Here is a 19,331-nt window from a genome sequence, read left to right as displayed (position 1 = left end):
GAGGACAGTGAGCAAGATGGCAAAAAATCAAAGTGATATACGATAACGTTTTTTTCTAAAATGTATTTACAACGTAGACAGGAAGTGATCAAGATGAGACTTTTAGTAATAGTATAGATGGTTCAAATAAACCATATGGTGACTAAAATTAAAGTAAATAATCACTCTAGAACTGACAGTTGGTATTATGTGTAAAAAAAAAAATACTTTTGTTAATTACCTTGAAGCCGTTCAAGTAACTCTTTTTCCACTTTGGTTTTAATTGTGAGTATTGCCAATGGAATTGTTTCCATGCGAACTTTTTCAACATTCTCAACGACTAGTCTTTCTCGACCTGGCTGTATAAGACTGGACATATCCAGCACCTGAAAGGGCAGTATAAAAGAGATATGTTGCTTTAAAACAGGAGACGCAATGACACGGCTAACGGAACTGCTGCATCCAAGCTCCATATCAATCCTGTCCGTGTTGAGTTTGATAGTTCCGTATAATTTGAATAATAAATTTGAATAATAATTCATTAATTTCTAAATTTCTACGATGGGGCATTGACTAGCAAGCGTTCAATAACATTGATATTTCCCCTGGATATATTAAGATCGTTAATTGACCAGGCCAGCTGGTGCAAGAACAGCTAATTTACTTATTTACAGTGATCCCACAAGTTCGTAGTCAAAATTATTTTAGGCAAATTATTTTATATATTTTAGGTTATCTATAAAATTGTAATCATTTTAAAGACTCATAATCTTCTGGGGATAAAACTTTGACCTCTATTCTGTTTTAAATGAATGATTAGTTATTTTAAAACTATGACCGCTGGTTTTAAATTACATCACTAGGGGTAACATCCTTTCCACAACCACTCTGGCAAGACGCTTGAGATCTTATCTGTTTTAATTATGTCCTTTCTCTTATGAATTCCAATGGATACACAATGCGTCTATCCAATATTTCCTCAGAAAACATCCCCCTCATTCCAGGTATTAGTCCAGTAAACCTTCTCCAAACTGCTTCCAAATCATGAAATTCTTCTTCAAAAAGATGCGTAGTGCCAGAGACCTAGCTTCAATCCTGACTACGGGTGCTGTCTGTACGGAGTTTGTATGTTCTTCCCTTGATCCACGTGGGTTTTCTCCGGGTTATCCGGTTTCCTCCCACACTCCAAAGACATACAGGTTTGTAGGTTAATTAGCTGGGGGAAATTGTAAATTGCCTCTAGTTTAGTTAAGTTTACTTTATTGTCATTGTACCGAGGTATAGTGCAAAGCTTTGTATGTGTATGATAGTGTTAGTGTGCGGGGATGGCCGGTCGGTGTGGACTTGGTGAGCAAAAGTGCCCGTTTCGTGCTATATCTCTAAACTAAACTGACCTAAACTAAACAAAGGCACGAAGTGCTGTAGTAAGAGATCTGGCAGCATCTCTAGACATATGGACAAGTGATGTTTTGGGATGAGACTCTTCTTCATTCTTCTTTATATGAATCCAATGCTTAGTTTAGGATAGAGATACTGCGCGGAAACAGACCCTGTGGTCCACCGGGTCCGCGCCGACCAAGCACATTAACTCTATCCTACACTCACGATGGTCAATTTTTACATTTACCAAGCCAATTAACCTACAAACCTGTACGTCTTTTGGAGTAGACAGTAGGTGCAGGAGTAGGCCATTCGGCCCTTCGAGCCAGCACCGCCATTCAATGTGATCATGATTGATCATCCCCAATCAGAATTCCTGCCTTCTCTCCATATCGCCTGACTCTGCTATCTTTCAGAGCCCTATCTAGCTCTCACTTGAAAGTATCCAGAGAACCGGCCTCCACTGCCCTCTGAGGCAGAGAATTCCACAGACTCACAACTCTCTGTGTGAAAAAGTGTTTCCTCATCTCCGTTCTAAATGGCTTAACCCCTAATTCTTAAACTGTGGCCCCTGGTTCTGGACTTCTCCAACATCGGGAACATGTTTACTGCCTCTGGCATGGCGAAACCCTTAATAATCTTATATGTATCAATAAGATCCCCTCTCATCCTTCTAAATTCCAGAGTATACAAGCTCAGCCGCTCCATTCTCTCAGCATATGACAGTACCGCCATCCCGGGAATTAACCTAGTAAACCTACGCTGCACTCACTCAATAGGAAGAATGTTCTTCCTCAAATTCGGGGACCAAAAATGCACACAATACTCCAGGTGTGGTCTCACTAGGGCCCTGTACAACTGCAGAAGGATCGCTTTGCTCGTAGTGTGGGAGGAAACTGAAGATCCCAGAGAAAACCCACGCAGATCACGGGGAGAACGTATAAAACTCTGTACAGACACCACATTTAGTCGGGATCGAACCCGGTTCTCCGGCGCTGCATTTGCTGTACGGCAGCAGTATTGAGTACAAGGTTCTCAATACTGCCCTGTATAACTGAAGCATAATCTATCTACTTTTGTATGCAATAACCAGCAAATTTCTATTGTTTTATTAACTACTCGATGTCCCTGCATGAAGGCCCAGCTTTGTGCACCGCAGAGTTCTGCATTCTCTCACCATCTAGGAAGCATGTTTCTTATTTAATTGCAAAATGGACAATTTCACATTTTTCTACATTATTCACCATTTCCCGATCCCATTTACTTCTAATGTTCCCTTCTAACTTAAACTAGCTTTCCTACATATCATCATCAGGCAAGTTGGCAACGACACCTGTAAAGCCTTCGTCCAAGTCATTTACATAAACTAGCTCTAATACCTGTAATGCACCACTTATCACAATTTGCCAAACTGTTAAGATCCTATTTACACCTACCCTCTGTTCCTTGTTTGCTGGCCAACCTCCTCGTATGCCAATATGTTCCCTCCTACATCACAATCTTAATTTTCTGCAATAACCTTTGATACAACTCCTTCTCAAATGCTTTCTGGACATCCAGGTACAGTACAAATCACTTAGACATTTAATAATTCTTGAGAAAGTATAAGCCACAAATTCAATGTTATTTTATTATTTATGACCCTTTCTAGTTTAGCTGAAGGTTTAAAGGGAATTGGAAGTTTCCATTCAAATTAAATTGCAATGCCTCTGTCTGACTTGGAAGAGGCCCCTCAGGGAAGCTTTAATATGGTACAACACTAGTTGCAGAATAGTTCATTTAGCCCTTTGTGTCCCTCAATAAGTTGGCATAACCTAGTTTCCTCAACTTTACTATCATACAGTCATAGAATGATACAGTTGAAGGAAATTACCCGAAATTCGGAAAATTCTGGTTGTCTTCGGGTAATTTTAGGGAAATGAAATAATTTCGGGAAATTTCCGCATCTGGCCCGCGAAGGGGCGTAAAGGTAATACACACAGCACTGCCAGTTTGGTGCTCAAAGGTTTAAACAGAGCGCTGTCAGTTTAATGTGTAGGAATTTAAACAAAGACCTGAAAGGGAGAGAGGGAGGGATAGAGGGAGGGATAGAGAGAGGAGGGAGAGGGGAGGAATAGGAGAGGGAGAGGGGAGGAGGATAGGAGAGAGATAAACAGGAGAGAGGGGGAGAGAGGGAGAGATAGAGATAAGAGAGAGGGGAGGGAGAGAGAGAGAGGAAGGGAGAGAGAGAGAGAGAGAGAGACGGTGAGGGAGCGAGGGAGGGAGAGACGAAGATAGAGAGAGGGGAAAGGAGGAGGGAGGGAGAGTGGGAGAGAGAGAGAGAGAGAGCAGAGACTGAGACACATGACAGCAGATTGAAAAAACAATGAAAACAAAAGCTGTTGGAGGCAACGAAAGCTGGCTTGCATAACACTCTACAAGTGAGTAACAGAAGCAGGCAGATACGGTGTAGTTACATAGATCAGTTTTGCCTTGTTCCTCTTTGTGTTGTTAACGTGTGCCCGAGAAAAAAAAACAACAACAAATAGCACGCATGAAGCATTTTGAAAATTTCAGGAAATACCATTAAATTCCAGGAAATTTGGGATTCTATTTCAGGAAAAAAAAAATTGAGGTGTAGAAGCACTGTTACCACTGCTTTGTACATTGTAAAAAGTCTTTGTTGTTCTTATATTATAAAACTCTTCAAATGATATACACCATACACTTGGTGTTCTCAATTAGCTGCTACACTGGAATGCCAACCTTCGGCACCTCATGCCCGACAATCCCCAAATTCCTCTGCTTTGCAGATTTCAACAGTCTTTCTCTAATTACATTAAAATGTTTCACCATTCTTTCCTTCAAAGTGAACTTCACCTGTTCCTACATTAAATTCTATTGCAATCTTTTTGCTCATTAATTTAGTTATCTATCTCTGTAAAATATTTGTATCCGCCTCACAGCTTGCCTTCCCTTCTATTTTGTCTGCATTTCATTTGCTTTCTAACTATAAATTATTCGATACTGCAAACAATAGTGGTCCCATCACCCATTCCTATGTCACATCACTGTAATGTTTTTCACATTCGTGAAAATGTCCCCTTGTCCCAACTTGCTGCTTCTTGCTGGTGATCTGGTGCTCTCTCCTTGTTTCGATACTACCTGTAATATCATGTGAACATGATCCTCAGCTATTTAGACAGTCAGACCACAGCAATGCACCTACCACTGCAACATAAGTCCATGGCATTTCCCTGGTCTTACACTCATTGTCCAATCCCCAATACCAACATTTCCTTACATCCCTCCTCTTTCCCACCCTCCTGTCCTTTTCCTCCCATATCCTCCCTCCCTGGCTTTACATTTCATTCATCTTCTTTCCTTGTCTGTCACTTTTTTGTCTCCTTTTCACTACCTTGTGGTCTCTATGACTCACTGGAGTTTAGAAGGATGAGAGGGAACCTCATTGAAACTTACCAAACAGTGAAATACAGACTGGATAGACTTGGTTTATACTCTCTAGAATTTAGGAAATTGAGAGGGGATCTTATAGAAACTTACAAAATTCTTAAGGGGTTGGACAGGCTAGATGCAGGAAGATTGTTCCCGATGTTGGGGAAGTCCAGGACAAGGGGTCACAGCTTAAGGATAAGGGGAAATCCTTTAAAACCGAGATGAGAAGACCTCACACAGAGAGTGGTGAATCTCTGGAATTCTCTGCCACAGAGGGTAGTTGAGGCCAGTTCATTGGCTATATTTAAGAGGGAGTTAGATGTGGCCCTTGTGGCTAAGGGGATCAGGGGGTATGGAGAGAAGGCAGGTATGGGATACTGAGTTGGATGATCAGCCATGATCATATTGAATGGCGGTGCAGGCTCGAAGGGCCGAATGGCCTACTCCTGCACCTAATTTCTATGTTTCTATGTTTCTATGAAAGGCCTGGATAGAGTGAATCTGGACAGAGGCCATAGCTTTGAAGGCCATAAAAGGGCATACACCTTTTGAAAGGAGATGAGGAGGAATTTCTTTGGTCAGAGGGGGGTGAATGGCCTAATTCTCTTCCTAGAACTTATGAACCACAGGGCAGCTCCAACATGGAACATGTTGGGAGCTCCGATGTGGGGACCAGATGGGCATCAGTGGGTTTGATGAATTGCTAACGTAAGTGTGAGTTTACATGTCGCTCTTATGTAAGTTGATGAGTGCCTATAGTGTTAAAAACAAAATTATAAATATATCAGTGTATAAATGGATAATGTAACTTAAATGGATGATGTAGAATGAAGGTCTGCAATTATCTTACCTTTGCATCATATTTTTGTGCAATCAATTCACAGAGAGTAGTCTTTCCTGATGATTTTGGACCCAATATTGCAATCTTACAAGCTGTGTGAGGCTGTGGAGGGAGAAGGTAGGTTCGAGGATTGGCCATAAACTTTGCCAAATTTTCTTCAGATGAAAGAAAATACATTTTGTCCAGAAAGCTGCAAAATAGATAAAGGTTGCAAATATTGAATTTGTATTTTAACATGAAGTTTTGTTTATTGTCATGTGTACCGAGGTACAATGAAAAGCTTTTCTTGACACCGCTGGGCAATTAACATTTATAATACATTGATTATCTTGTACATGGATTGCAAAGGTTTGAGATGGATATGGGCAAACACAGACAAATGAGACAAGCTCAGGTAGGCATATTGGTTAGCATGGATGAGTTATCCCAATGGACCCATTTCTGTGCTGTATAACTCTAAGACTCGAAGACATAAAATACAGTTAATGAGATTTAGCTTTAGTTTCCTCCACAAGACAGATAGAATTAAAATATCATCTGTTATCCGTATTTCAGTTCATTTTATTGTCACCTGTACCAGGGTATAGTGAAAAGCTGTTTTGTTGTGTGCTAACGCTTCACGAATTTGCGTGTCATCGTCAGCAGAAAGACAATACACAGTGTATAGATACATGATAGGGGAATAACGTTTAGTGCAAGGTAAAGCCAGCAAAGTCCGGTCAAGGATAGTCTGAGGGATATCAGGGAGGTAGATATTAGTTCAGCACTGCTCTCTGGTTGTGGTAGGATGATTCAGTTGCCTGATAACAGCTGGGAAGAAACTGAATCTGGAGGTGTGCGTTTTCGCACTTCTCTACCTTTTGCCTGATGGGAGAGGGGAGAAGAGGGAGGGGCCAGGGTGCGACTGGTCCTTGATGATGCTGCTGGTCTTGCAGTCAGCGTGAGGTATAAATGGAGTCAATAGAAAGGAGATTGGTTTGTGTGATGGCCTGGGCTGCATCCACAATTCGCTGCAATTTTTATACGGTCCTGCATAGAGCTGTTCCCAAACCAAGCTGTGATGCGTCCTGATACAATGCTTTCTATGATGCATCTGTAGAAGTTGGTGAGAATTGTTGGAGACACATCAAACTTCCTATACCTTCTAAGGAAGTAGACGCGTTGGTGTACCTTCTTGGTCATTGCTTCAATATAGGTGGTCCAGGAGAAGTTGTCTGATGATATTGAGCTCCGGGAAACTTGGGAGTCAATATCATCAACCATCTCTACTTCGGCACCATCAATGCAAACTGGGGTATGTGGGGAAACTTTGCTTCCTGAAGTTGATCACTATCTCCTTTGTCTTGCTGACGTGGAGAGAAAGGTTGTTGAATATGCAAATGAGGAGACGGCAGGAAAATAAAGTTGAAAGGGAAAGATAGATCAGCCATATTTGAATGGCGGAGTAGACTTAATGGGCCGAATGGTCTAATTCTGCTCATATAATTTATGAACTTACAAAAGGTGAACTTTAAAATGATAATGGCTGGACAAAGAGCTTAATGGAGGTTTGCATCAGAAAGACCAAATGTAGACTAGGTGACTGCTTTGCCAAACTTGTGCTCTGTCCATCAAAGCCTGCTGGAGTTCCCAGTTGTTAACCATTTCAACTCCCATTCCCACACTGACCTTTCTGCCATAGGTCTCAACCATTGCCTGAGGGAAGCCACATGCAAAGTGGAAGAACAGCACCTTAAATTTGTATGGGCAGCTTACAACCCAGCAGTATGAATATTGAATTCTCCAATTTCAAGTAATAACCCCACTACCTTTTCTTCTCCTCTTATTTTCTAATCTGCCACCTCCCCTCACCTGCCCCTCCCTTCACCTGTAGCCACCTATTACTTGCCAGCCGTTGTGCCACCCTACCTTTCTTTTCCAGCTTTCTTTCCCCAACTCCATCAGTCTGAAGAAAGGTAGGAAGGAACTGCAGATGCTGGTTTAAACCAAACATAAACACAAAAGGCTGGAGTAACTCAGCGGGTCAGGTAACATCCCTGGAGGAAAAGAATAGGTCCAGAAATGCTGCCTGGCCTGCTGGGTTACTTCAGCTTTTTGTGCCTATCTTCAGTCTGAAGAAGGGTCCTGATCCAAAACATCACCTGGCCATTCCTTCATGTATGCTGCCTGGCCTGCTGAGTTGATTCAGCACTTTGTTTTTAGCTTGATGGAAATGCTTTATATTCCAAAAGCAGTGCATCAATGAGGTTACTTCAGGTATACTGGTAGTAAAATAAAGCATGCTTTCCCGTAAAGTATCGGCAAATGTGAAAATAAAATTTAGATGGATGCTAGTGAGTTTAAAGATGATTCTTTAAATATTATGTACTGTCTAGCCATATTGTTAAGGTCATGAATATTGGCAATGCGTTATTAAAATATGTGAGAGTTCTTGAGCAAAATCGAAGGTACTAATGATGAATCTTCTGGACTAATAACACGTGGCCTCAGGTATTCCAAGTACTCAATGACTCGGTTGCAAATCAAAGTAATGTGAGCTGTGAAAAGTAGCACACGAGTACTGGTGCACCAGTTACAACTTTGTGAAATGTGCCAATGCATTGTTAATTAATGAATGACTTGCTAAGAAGATCAGACCTAAACGGCCTCACGGTGGCTCAGCACTTCAACTCCCCCTCCCACTCCGTCTCCGACCTCTCTGTCCTGGGTCTCCTCCATGGCCACAGCGAGCAGCACCGGAAATTGAAGGAACAGCACCTCATATTCCGTTTGGGGAGTCTGCACCCCGGGGGCATGAACATCGAATTCTCCCAATTTTGTTAGTCCTTGCTGTCTCCTCCCCTTCCTCAGCCCCCCTGCTGTCTCCTCCCATCCCACAGCCTTCGGGCTCCTCCTCCTTTTCCCTTTCTTGTCCCCACCTACCCCCGCCCCCGATCAGTCTGAAGAAGGGTTTCGGCCCGAAACGTTGCCTATTTCCTTCGCTCCATAGATGCTGCTGCACCCGCTGAGTTTCTCCAGCTTTTTTGTGTAACCTTCGATTCTCCAGCATCTGCAGTTCCCTCTTAAACACGATCTGAAAAGTCTACTGATCTGATTTTATAAAGGTGACTGCATTTTCTCCCATTCTGTTTCCTGCAGAATCGCCATTCCTCTCTCCTTGTTTCTCAATCTCTCGTTAAGTCACACAGCACAGACGCAGACCCTTCGGCCCAAGATATCCATGTCCCCAATTAACTACCCATCTATACTAATCCAATCTCCCAACATTTACCCTACGTGTGGATTCATCCTGATACTTAGAATTTACATCAGGAACTCGTATTAGACTCACTGGCTCAGCCCTGCTACCCTTGAATAAAGGTATCTCACTTATTGTCCTCTAGTTATCTGGCACCTCGCCTGTAGCCAGTGAAGATTTAAAAAATCTCTTTAGGGGTGACAGCAATCTCCTCCCTTGTTTCCCAAACTAGCCTTGATACATCTAATCCAGCTTTGGGAATGTATCCACCTGTAAGCCTACTACGTCATCTAATATTTAAGAAAGAACTGCAGATGCTGGAAAAATCAAAAGTAGACAAAAAAAAATTGGATAAACTCAACGGGTGAAGCAGCATCTCTGGAGCGAAGGAAAAGGCGACGTTTCGAGACCCTTTTTCAGACTGAATAGGCAAGGTTTCGGGTAGAGAACCTTCAAAATAAGTCATCTGATACCTTTTTAATAAGAAGAATGGGGATCATGACAGAAGCCTCCTCATGGTGATTCTAAAGAAAGGTCCCGACCTGAAACATCACCTATCCATTTTCTCGAGATATGCTGTCTGATCCGCTGTTACTCCAGCACTTTGTATCTATCTTTGGTATAAACCAGCATCAGCAGTTGATTGTTTCTACAATGTTGAACTTTATGTTGATTCTAGAAGTCTGGTATGTGCTTTTGAAGAGGAAGGGAGATTCCTTAAATGTTTGCTGAGCTTCATTCGTATGTTGGAGATCAAAGGCAGAGGTGAGAATGGTATTGAACTATGAAGGAATATAGAGGTCAAAAAGGAATCTGGAAATAACGTCGATGTAAAATATTAAGGAAGACCTCAAAATAACCACACTATCAGAAGGACATTATTGCACTGGAGATAGTTCAGAAAAGAGTCACCAGAATACTGCCTGGGGAGGAGCACCTCGGTTATGAGACGTGACTGACTGGTCTGGGTTTGTTTTCATTGGAGTGGAGAAAGCTGAAGGGGAACTGACAATAGACAATAGGTGCAGGAGTAGGCCATTCGGTCCTTCGAGCCAGCACCGCCATTCAATGTGATCATGGCTGATCATCCCCAATCAGTACCCTGTTCCTGCCTTCTCCCCATATCCCCTGACTATGCTATTTTTAAGTGCCTTATCTAGCTCTCTCTTGAAAGCATCCAGAGAACCTGCCTCCACCGCCCTCTGAGGCAGAGAATTCCACAGACTCACCACTCTCTGTGAGAAAAAGTGTTTCCTCGTCTCCGTTCTAAATGGCTTCCTCCTTATTCTTAAACTGTGGCCCCTGGTTCTGGACTCCCCCAACATCGGGAACATGTTTCCTGCCTCTAGCGTGTCCAAACCCTTAACAATCTTATATGTTTCAATGAGATCCCCTGATATCCGCTCATCCTTCTAAACTCCAGAGTGTATAAGCCCAGCTGCTCCATTCTCTCAGCATATGACAGTCCCGCCATCCCAGGAATTAACCTTGTTAACCTACGCTGCACTCCCTCAACAGCAAGAATGTCCTTCCTCAAATTAGGAGACCAAATCTGCACACAATACTCCAGGTGTGGTCTCACTAGGGCTATGTACAACTGCAGAAGGACCTCTTTGCTCCTATATTCAATTCCTCTTGTTATAAAGGCCAACATGCCATTCGCTTTCTTCACTGCCTGCTGTACCTGCATGCTTACTTTCATAGACTAATGTACAAGCACCCTCAGATCCCGTTGTACTTCCCCTTTTCCCAACTTGACGCCATTTAGATAGTATTCCCACCATGACGCCATTGAGAGGCGGATCTATCTTTCCCTCTCAACCCCATTCTCCTGCCTTCGTCCGATAACCCCTGACTCCCGCACTAATCAAGAAGGAATCAGGGGAAGACATTTTTTAAAGAATTATGTTCGAAATATGGAATGCATTGCCTGAATGTATGTGGTAGAGGCAGATACAGTTGGTCAAGAATCAAAAGTCAAGAGTGTTTTAATGTCATATGTCCCGAAATGGAACAATGAATTTCTTATCTGCAGCAGCACAACAGATACAGTATTCTTTTATTTGTTTTTAAATCGTTGAATGGGCTCGCCCCGCCTTACCTCTCTGAGCTGCTCCACCCATACGCTCCTGCCTGGTGCCTCAGGTCAGCTGATCAGCTGCTCCTTGAGGTACCAAGGTCGAAGCGGAAGCTCAGAGGGGATAGAGCCTTTTCTGTTGTTGCTCCGGCACTCCGGAACACCTTGCTGTTGCACATCAGACAGGCCCCCTCACTGTCCATCTTCAAATCCACCCTAAAAACTCATTTTTATTCTCTGGCTTTCAACACTGGCTGAGACATTGCTCCTGTTTTTAGTGCTTTTAATGTCTTCTAATTTTTACTGTTTTATAGTCCTTTGTTTTATGGTTTTTAATGGTTTGTAATAACTTCTTGTCCATGAGTTCACATGTACAGCACTTTGTGGCAACTGCAGTTGTTTAAAGTGCTTTATAAATAAAGTTATTATTATTATTATGTAAACCATATAACCATATAACCATATAACCATATAACAATTACAGCACGGAAACAGGCCATCTCGGCCCTACAAGTCCATGCCGAACAAATTTTTTTCCCCTTAGTCCCACCTGCCTGCACTCGTACCATAACCCTCCATTCCCTTCTCATCCATATGCCTATCCATACTCAGTAGATATCATGATAAACAACAACATAGTACTCAGTAGATATCATGATAAACAACAAAAAGAAATGCAATAAATTAAAGAAAATATAATACAAAAACAAAAACAAAGGTCATAAGGTAAGGAATAGGAGTAGAATTAGACCATTTGGCCCATCAAGTCTACTCCACCATTCAATCATGGCTGATCTATCTCTCCCTCCTAATCCCATTCTCCTGCCTTCTCCCCATAACCTCTGACACTCGTACTGATCAAGAATCTATCTACAGTGCCCTCCGTAATGTTTGGGGCAAAGACCCATCATTTTTTTATTTGCCTCTGTACTCCACAATTTGAGATATGTAATAGAACAAATTGCATGTGGTTAAAGTGCACAAGGAAATAGGCAACGTTTCGGGCTGAAACCCTTCTTTAGACCCGAAACGTTGCCTATTTCCTTCGCTCCATAGATGCTGCTGCACCCGCTAAGTTTCTCCAGCATTTTTGTCTACCTTCGATTTTCCAGCATCTCCAGTTCCTTCTTAAACAGATTTTAATAAAGGCCATTTTATACATTTTGGTTTCACCATGTAGAAATTACAGCAGTGTTTATACACAGTCCCCCTTTTGAGGGCACCATACTGTTTGGGACACATGGTTTCACAGGTGTTTGTAATTGCTCAGGTGTGTTTAAATGCCTCCCTCATGCAAGTACAAGAGAGCTCTCAGCACCTAGCCTTTCCATCACTTTTGGAAAGTTTTATTGCTGTTTATCAATATGAGGACCTAAGTTGTGCCAATGAAAGTCAAAAAAGCCATTATGAGACTGAGAAACAAGAATAAAACTGTTAGAGACATCAGCCAAACCTTAGGCTTACCAAAATCAACTGTTTGGAACATCATTAAGAAGAAAGAGAGCATTGATGAGCTTACTAATCACAAAGGGGCTGGCAGACCAAGGAAGACCTCCACAGCTGATGACAGAAGTATTAAAAGTCTGATCTTGACCACTTCCTGTTTTTCTGTTTCATGATTTTAGAAAAAACGCTGCCACTTATGGCTGTGATTTTGGGCCATCTTACTCAGAGTCCCCCTCCGCTGCGCAGGACAAGAGGATTTTTCCCATTGATAAAAAAATAAGAGTTATTAATGTTTTAAAAATGTTGAGATTCTCTCTGCTGCCCCTGCTGGTGGGAGGGGGGAGGGACTATAAAACCCGGAAGTGTTGTGCCTCAGTCTCTGCAAGATGGGGGAAGTGAGAGGGCCCCGTCTCTCAGTCTGAGCTGTGAATATTCACTGAAATGTCTACTAAACTGTGAGTGTGGTTTTACTGACCTTGAGTGCCGTTAATGTGGTTTGAAAATGAAAATGTGGTTAGGTTGAAGTAAAAGCACTGCAAATGGTTGGTGAGGGTTTGGATTGAAGTAAAAGCACTGCAAATGGTTGGTGGAGGTTTGGATTGAAGTAAAAGCACTGCAAATGGTTTGGAAGTCTAAAGTGAGCAACTACCGTTTGCACTGGGGGGGTTTGGGTTGATCAAACGCTACACTTATGGTTGGTGGAGCTTTTTTGGTAAAATCACTACTCAGTTGGTGGAGCTCCGGTTCATCAGCACTACACATGGAGGGTTCTTCCCATTGAAGTAAAATAAATAAAAGTGGTTGGTAGTGATTAAAAAAAAAGAACTCTCTCCTGTCAATCTTTGGGTTGAAGGCTACAAATGGTTGGTTTGGGTTGAAGTAAAAGGTGCAAATGGTTGGGGGGGAGGGATTATAAGTAACCCGGAATGGTGGTGGGGGTTTGGGTTGAAGTAAAAGCACTCTGCATGTTGGTGGAGCTTTGGGTTGAAGTAAAAGCACGACTCTGGTGGTGGGTTTGTGAATCAACTGAACTACATGATTGGTGAATGGGTCTAGTGAACTGTGAGTGTGGGGTTTTATGTGAAGTTAAATGGTGGTTTTACCCTTGGGTGAAATGGTAAAAAACTACACTGGTGGGGGTTTGGGTTGCCTTGCACCCTTGCTTGGGTTTTGGGTAGTAACTCCACTTGAATTTGGTGGCCTTGCACCCTGCTTGAAGTGATATGAAACTGCACTTGAATTTGGTGGCCTTGCACCCTGCTTGAAATGGTAGGAAAATGGATTTGAATTTGGTGGCCTTGGAAATGGAATTTCAAGGAATAGCCATGAGTGAGCTGCCAGCACATCAGGCTTGAGAGACTGAACAGTCACCCCAAGAATCCATTTGGTCCACAATGTCCATACTAGCCCTCTGGAGACCAGTCCCTTCAGCCCACAACACCCATACCAGTGCTCCAGAAAGCCCCCCTCCTACCCCCCTCACACTGGCCACCAATATTAGAATTGGTGGAGGTGGAATATTGCGTTGGGGGACCAGCCCTCCCGTGCGAACATGGGACCCAACGGGTCCCACTTAGTCTGGTAATAAATAAAAAACCCCAAACACCTGTCTGACAGATCAGAAACACTCTTCAGGTGTGGCTTTGTCAATGACCACTGTCCACAGAAGACTTCATGAACAGAAATACAAAGGCTCCATTGCAAGATGCAAACAACTTGTTAGCCGCAAAAATAGGATGGCCAGGTTACAGTTTGCCAAAAATAGCAACCACAATTCTGGAAAAAGGTCTTGTGGACAGATGAGATGAAGAATAACTTATATCAGACTGATGGCAAGAGTAAAGTATAGAGGAGAGAAGGAACTGCCCAAGATCCAAAGCACACCACCTCATCTGTGAAACACAGTGGTGGGGGTGTTATGGCCTGGGCATGTATGGCTGCTGAAGGTACTGGCTCATTTATCTTCATTGATGATACAACTGCTGATGGTAGTAGCATAATGAATTCTGAAGTGTATAGACACATGCTATCTGCTGAAGTACAAACAAATGCATCAAAACTCATTGACCGGCAGTTCATTCTTCAGCAAGACAATGATCCCAAACATACTGCTAAAGCAGCAAAGGAGTTTTTCAAAGCTATAAAATGGTCAATTCTTGAGTGGCCGAGTCAATCACCTGATCTAAACCTAATTGAGCATGCCTTTTATATGCTGAAGAGAAAACTGAAGGGGACTAGCCCCCAATAAGCATAAGCTAAAGGTGGCTGCAATACAGACCTGGCAGAGCATCACCAGAGAAGACAATCAGCAACTGGTGGTGTCCATGAATCGCAGACTTCAAGCAGTCATTGCATGCAAAGGATATGCAACAAAATACTAAACATGACTACTTTCATTTACATGACATTGCTGTGTCTCAAACATTGCTGTGCCCTGAAATGGGGGGACTATGTATAAACACTGCTGTCATTTCTACATGGTGCAACCAAAATGTATAAAAATGGCCTTTATTTAAATCTGACAGTGTGCACTTTGTTCCAAACATTATGGAGGGCACTGTATCTCTGCCTTAAAAATATCCACTGACTTGGCCTCCACATCCTTCTGTGGCAAATAATTCCACAGATTCACCACCCTCTGACTAAAGAAATTTCTCCTCATCTCCTTCCTAAAAGAACATCCACTAATTCTGAGGCTGACCTCTAGTCCTAGACTCTCCTGCTAGCATCCTCTCCACATCCTCTCTATCCAAGCCTTTCACTATTCTGTATGTTTCAATGAGGTCCACGCTCATCCTTCTAAACTCCAGTGAGTACAGGTCCAGTGCCGACAAACGCTCATCATAGGTTAACCTGCTCATTCCTGGGATCATTAGTGCACAAAGTCCCTAGTGCCATCAAGGCAGCTCATAGTTTGGAGTTTAATTAGAGCTTGTGGTGTTCAATAGCCTTATGGTTGTTGGGAAGAAGCTGTTACTGAACCTGGGTGTTACAGTTTTCAGGCTCTTTTATCATTTTAATGATTTAAGAGGGATCTAAACTTGACTTTCCAAGTCGTTGAACGTTATGGACCAAGTGCTGGTAAATGGGATTGGGATAGATGGGCATTTGATGGTTGACATAGAGATATATATTGGGTGAAACAGTATGTTTCTGCACTGTATACGTCTATGCCCCTATGATTCTAGGAGCAGGGGTATCTGAGGAAGGACATTATTGCCATAGAGGGAGTGCAGAGACGGTTCACCAGACTGATTCCTGGGATGTCAGGACTGCCTTAAGAAAGACTGGATAGACTTGGTTTATACTCTCTCGAAAATTTAGGAGATTGAGAGGGGATCTTATAGAAACTTACAAAATTCTTAAGGGGTTGGACAGGCTAGATGCAGGAAGTTTGCTCCCGATGTTGGGGAAGTCCAGGACAAGGGGTCACAGCTTAAGGATAAGGGGGAAATCCTTTAAAACCGAGATGAGAAGAACTTTTTTCACACAGAGAGTAGTGAATCTCTGGAACTCTCTGCCACAGAGGGTAGTTGAGGCCAGTTCATTGGCTATATTTAAGAGGGAGTTAGATGTGGCCCTTGTGGCTAAGGGGATCAGGGGGTATGGAGAGAAGGCAGGTATGGGATACTGAGTTGGATGATCAGCCATGATCATATTGAATGGCGGTGCAGGCTCGAAGGGCCGAATGGCCTACTCCTGCACCTAATTTCTATGTTTCTATGTAAGCCACTCAGCCCTAAAGCTTGAAATGTGATTCAAGGCTGATCTTCCAACTCAACACCTTATTCCTACCCTTTCTCCATATTCTTTGACTCCAAGTTAGAGATTCCAAAGATTCATCAATCTCTGAGTGAATTCTCTTGATTTTATTCCTAAACAATTTATACATTTTGAGCCTTTGATCCATAATTCTGTTCACCTCAGCCAGGTGAACCTTTTCCATATATCCAACCTGACAATTTCTCTGTCTAATAGCAAAGCTATAACTTGTTGGATGATTTATGAAACTGACAAGAAAATCAATTTTAAAAGACATTTTATGCTTTAAATTATGAAACAATCATTTCAGCAGCAGAAATGAAAATGTTCCCCCGAAAACTATACCTGACAGCAAACTGCGGTTTGCCCAAAGCAAATTTCCCTTTATATAAGGACACGGGGCAAATTCGACCCCACTTGCTTCTACGCCAGCGGTATCCCGGTGCAGTACGTTTCAAAGCTGCAACAGATCGGAACAGTTCATCCTGTTTGGATACACAGGAAGATTTTTTTAAATGGTGCAATATTTTTCAATTCAATGAAAATTAGATTTAACTCTGACTGTAACTGTGACTCGGAACCTCAGATAACCTCAGTTTTGAATTTGTAAAGAGCCTATTGAAATGTAGGCATTACACAGTTATTTTACTCCCCTCAAAAGGTGTGCTTGGAAGAACTCCTGATGGGCCACACGGGCCTCTGCCGTAAACTGGCTTGCCCGCGCAGAACTGGGGAACCCACCTGGAATGGGAGCCTTGTCCAACATTCATCTCAAGATTCAAGTTCAAGAGTTCAAGAGAGTTTATTGTCATGTGTCCCTGATAGGACAATGACATTCTTGCTTTGCTTCAGCACAACAGAACATAATAGGCATTGACTACAAAACACATGAATAAATAAACTGATAACGTGCAAATAACAGATAATGGGTTATTAATGTTCAGAGATTTGTCCGAGCAGGTTTAATAGCCTGATGGCTGTGGGGAAGGAGCTATTCCTGAACCTGGTCGTTGCAGTCTTCAGGCTCCTGTACCTTCTACCTGAAGGTAGCAGGGAGATGAGTGTGTGGCCAGGATGGTGTGGGTCTTTGATGATACTGCCAGCCTTTTTGAGGCAGCGACTGCGATAAATCCCCTCGATGGAAGGAAGGTCAGAGCCGATAATGGTCTGGGCAGTGTTTACTACTTTTTGTAGTCTCTTCCTCTCCAGAGCGCTCAAGTCGCCGAACCAAGCTACAATGCAACCGGTCAGCATGCTCTCTACTGTGCACCTGTAGAAGTTAGAGAGAGTCCTCCTTGACAAACCGACTCTCCGTAATCTTCTCAGGAAGTAGAGGGAAGACCGGGAACCAGAAGGTGGAAGGAATTAGTTATGGCGACAGACACTGGTCAAAGGGCTGGTAAGGACACCCAGAGGAGGTGAGGGAGTTGTACCTTTTGAGCCCTCAAGGAACCAAGGTTGAAGGCTGAAGGCCGGTCGAGAGAGGGAGGACGGATCACTAGCAATCTGGATGGAGGATGAAGGTGACGGCTGCAACAGGCGTTTACGACCAGCTGCAGTTGGGACTTCGATAATGGCACCAATATATACAATTTATATACGGGATAATTTATAATGGAATATAAGTAAATGGCAGGGGAACTAAAGAACTAATGTCAACATCAGACACTGATGCTGGAATTTGGAGCAAAACGCAGGTTGCTGGAGGAACTCAGTGGGCAAACCGATAGTCAAGATTGCCGGATGAGACCCTGCATCAGTGTCATAAAGTGGAGCTAGTGAGTACAAAGAGGAGTGGGACATGCCGGGGTGGATGTGAAGCAGGAGCTGGCAGGAGCGATAAGTGATAGATTCAACTGAGGAGGGGTAATGGGAAAGTGGAACCAGGTGAGGAAGGGAAGTGTGAGGATAGCGACTGACGCTATGGGGTAAGAGGTGAATGCAACAAAGTGCTGCTGATTATGGAATCTGAGAAGAAGGTGATAAGTGGAAACAGAAACGGGGAGGATGGAGGGCAGATGGGAATAATCTGTACAGGGATAAGGGACCTACTGGATTGAGTTTCTGGGTGATAGGCAGATGGAATGAGGTGGGTGAGCATAAAATTCAGTGATGATTCTTTGAATTGAATTGAATTGAATTGAAAGATACAGGCTGTTTGGCCCATTTAGTCAATGCCAACCATCAATCACCCATCTGTGTTACTCCACTTTCTCATCTACTCCCTACACACTAGGGGCAATTTACAGACACCAATTAACTTATAAACCCACACGTCTTTGGGATGTGGGGGGAAACGGAGCACCTGGAGAAAACCCAGGGAGTGGTCACAGGGTGAACATACAAACTCCATACAGGCAACAACAGAGGTCAGGATCGAACACGGGCCTCTGGCACTATGAGGCAGCAACTCAACCCCATGCGATGCTGTGCAGTTCCAGAGGCTGTGGAGACGCAGTCACTGAAATAATTCAAATTAGCTATCAATAATTTTCTGGATATTTAGGGAATCGTTGGATAGGGGAATAATGCGGGAAAATTGAGAGAAAATCATTCAATAATGCAGGAAAATTGAGAGAAAATCATTCACAATCTGGATGGTGGAATAAGCTTGAATGGTAAAATGCTGCTCATATCTCTTACAATCCAATGTCCTTTTGACTGAAGATTTTGAAAACACTTTAGCCATTCAGTCACATGCTGACACTCCTCGTCAACAGCCTCGCAATACCTACTCCTTGCTTGAAAAAATACTTGTATTTTGATTCAAATAACATTTTGTATGAACAGTGAAAAGAATCAGGAATTTCAAAAGAAAGTGAAAAATACATTAAAAAAACAATTCAGGTTTCAAGAAAAGGGCATTTTTTGTGTGCCTAGTTCACTCACTTCATCATTTTCTTCTGGTATTTCTTCCTCCTCATCATCGTGAAAAAATTGTGTTGTTGCCGTTGGTTGTAGACCCATGAATTCCAATTTATACATTATTGACTAAAGTGCAAAATAAAGGAGCGCCAAAACAAAAGATACACTTAAAATACCATTCTGAATACATAAAAATTGCAACAAAACATCTTGCAAATATTCAAAAATTGGCTGCAGAGACGTGTTTCACTGAATGCATTCTGCTTTAAATAAGCATGAATGGAAAGTTGGACATTCCTTTGAACTAA

General features: G+C 42.7%; 1 protein-coding gene across 5 annotated transcripts in view; it reads right to left on the bottom strand.

The window, feature by feature from the left end:
• The window catches only part of ak9 (adenylate kinase 9), a 162,514-nt gene that overhangs the window by 118,218 nt on the left and 24,965 nt on the right, over nt 1-19,331 (bottom strand). For all 5 annotated transcript variants that reach the window (XR_008723418.1, XM_055634956.1, XM_055634957.1 and 2 more), the window contains 4 exons: nt 19,048-19,149; nt 16,504-16,643; nt 5,645-5,825; nt 221-365 (listed from right to left, as the gene is read on the bottom strand). Coding sequence is in view for 4 of the 5 variants with exons in the window: in XM_055634956.1 (XP_055490931.1) it covers nt 221-365; nt 5,645-5,825; nt 16,504-16,643; nt 19,048-19,149 (568 nt within the window). In the remaining variant the exon portion in view is untranslated. The remainder of the gene's footprint in view (nt 1-220; nt 366-5,644; nt 5,826-16,503; nt 16,644-19,047; nt 19,150-19,331) is intronic.

The sequence above is a fragment of the Leucoraja erinacea genome, chromosome 5 (assembly GCF_028641065.1).
Source record: "Leucoraja erinacea ecotype New England chromosome 5, Leri_hhj_1, whole genome shotgun sequence".
Classification (NCBI taxonomy): Eukaryota; Metazoa; Chordata; class Chondrichthyes; order Rajiformes; family Rajidae; genus Leucoraja; species Leucoraja erinaceus.
The sequence above is the reverse complement of the archived record's forward strand: the minus strand, read 5'-3'. Positions and strand labels throughout refer to the sequence as shown.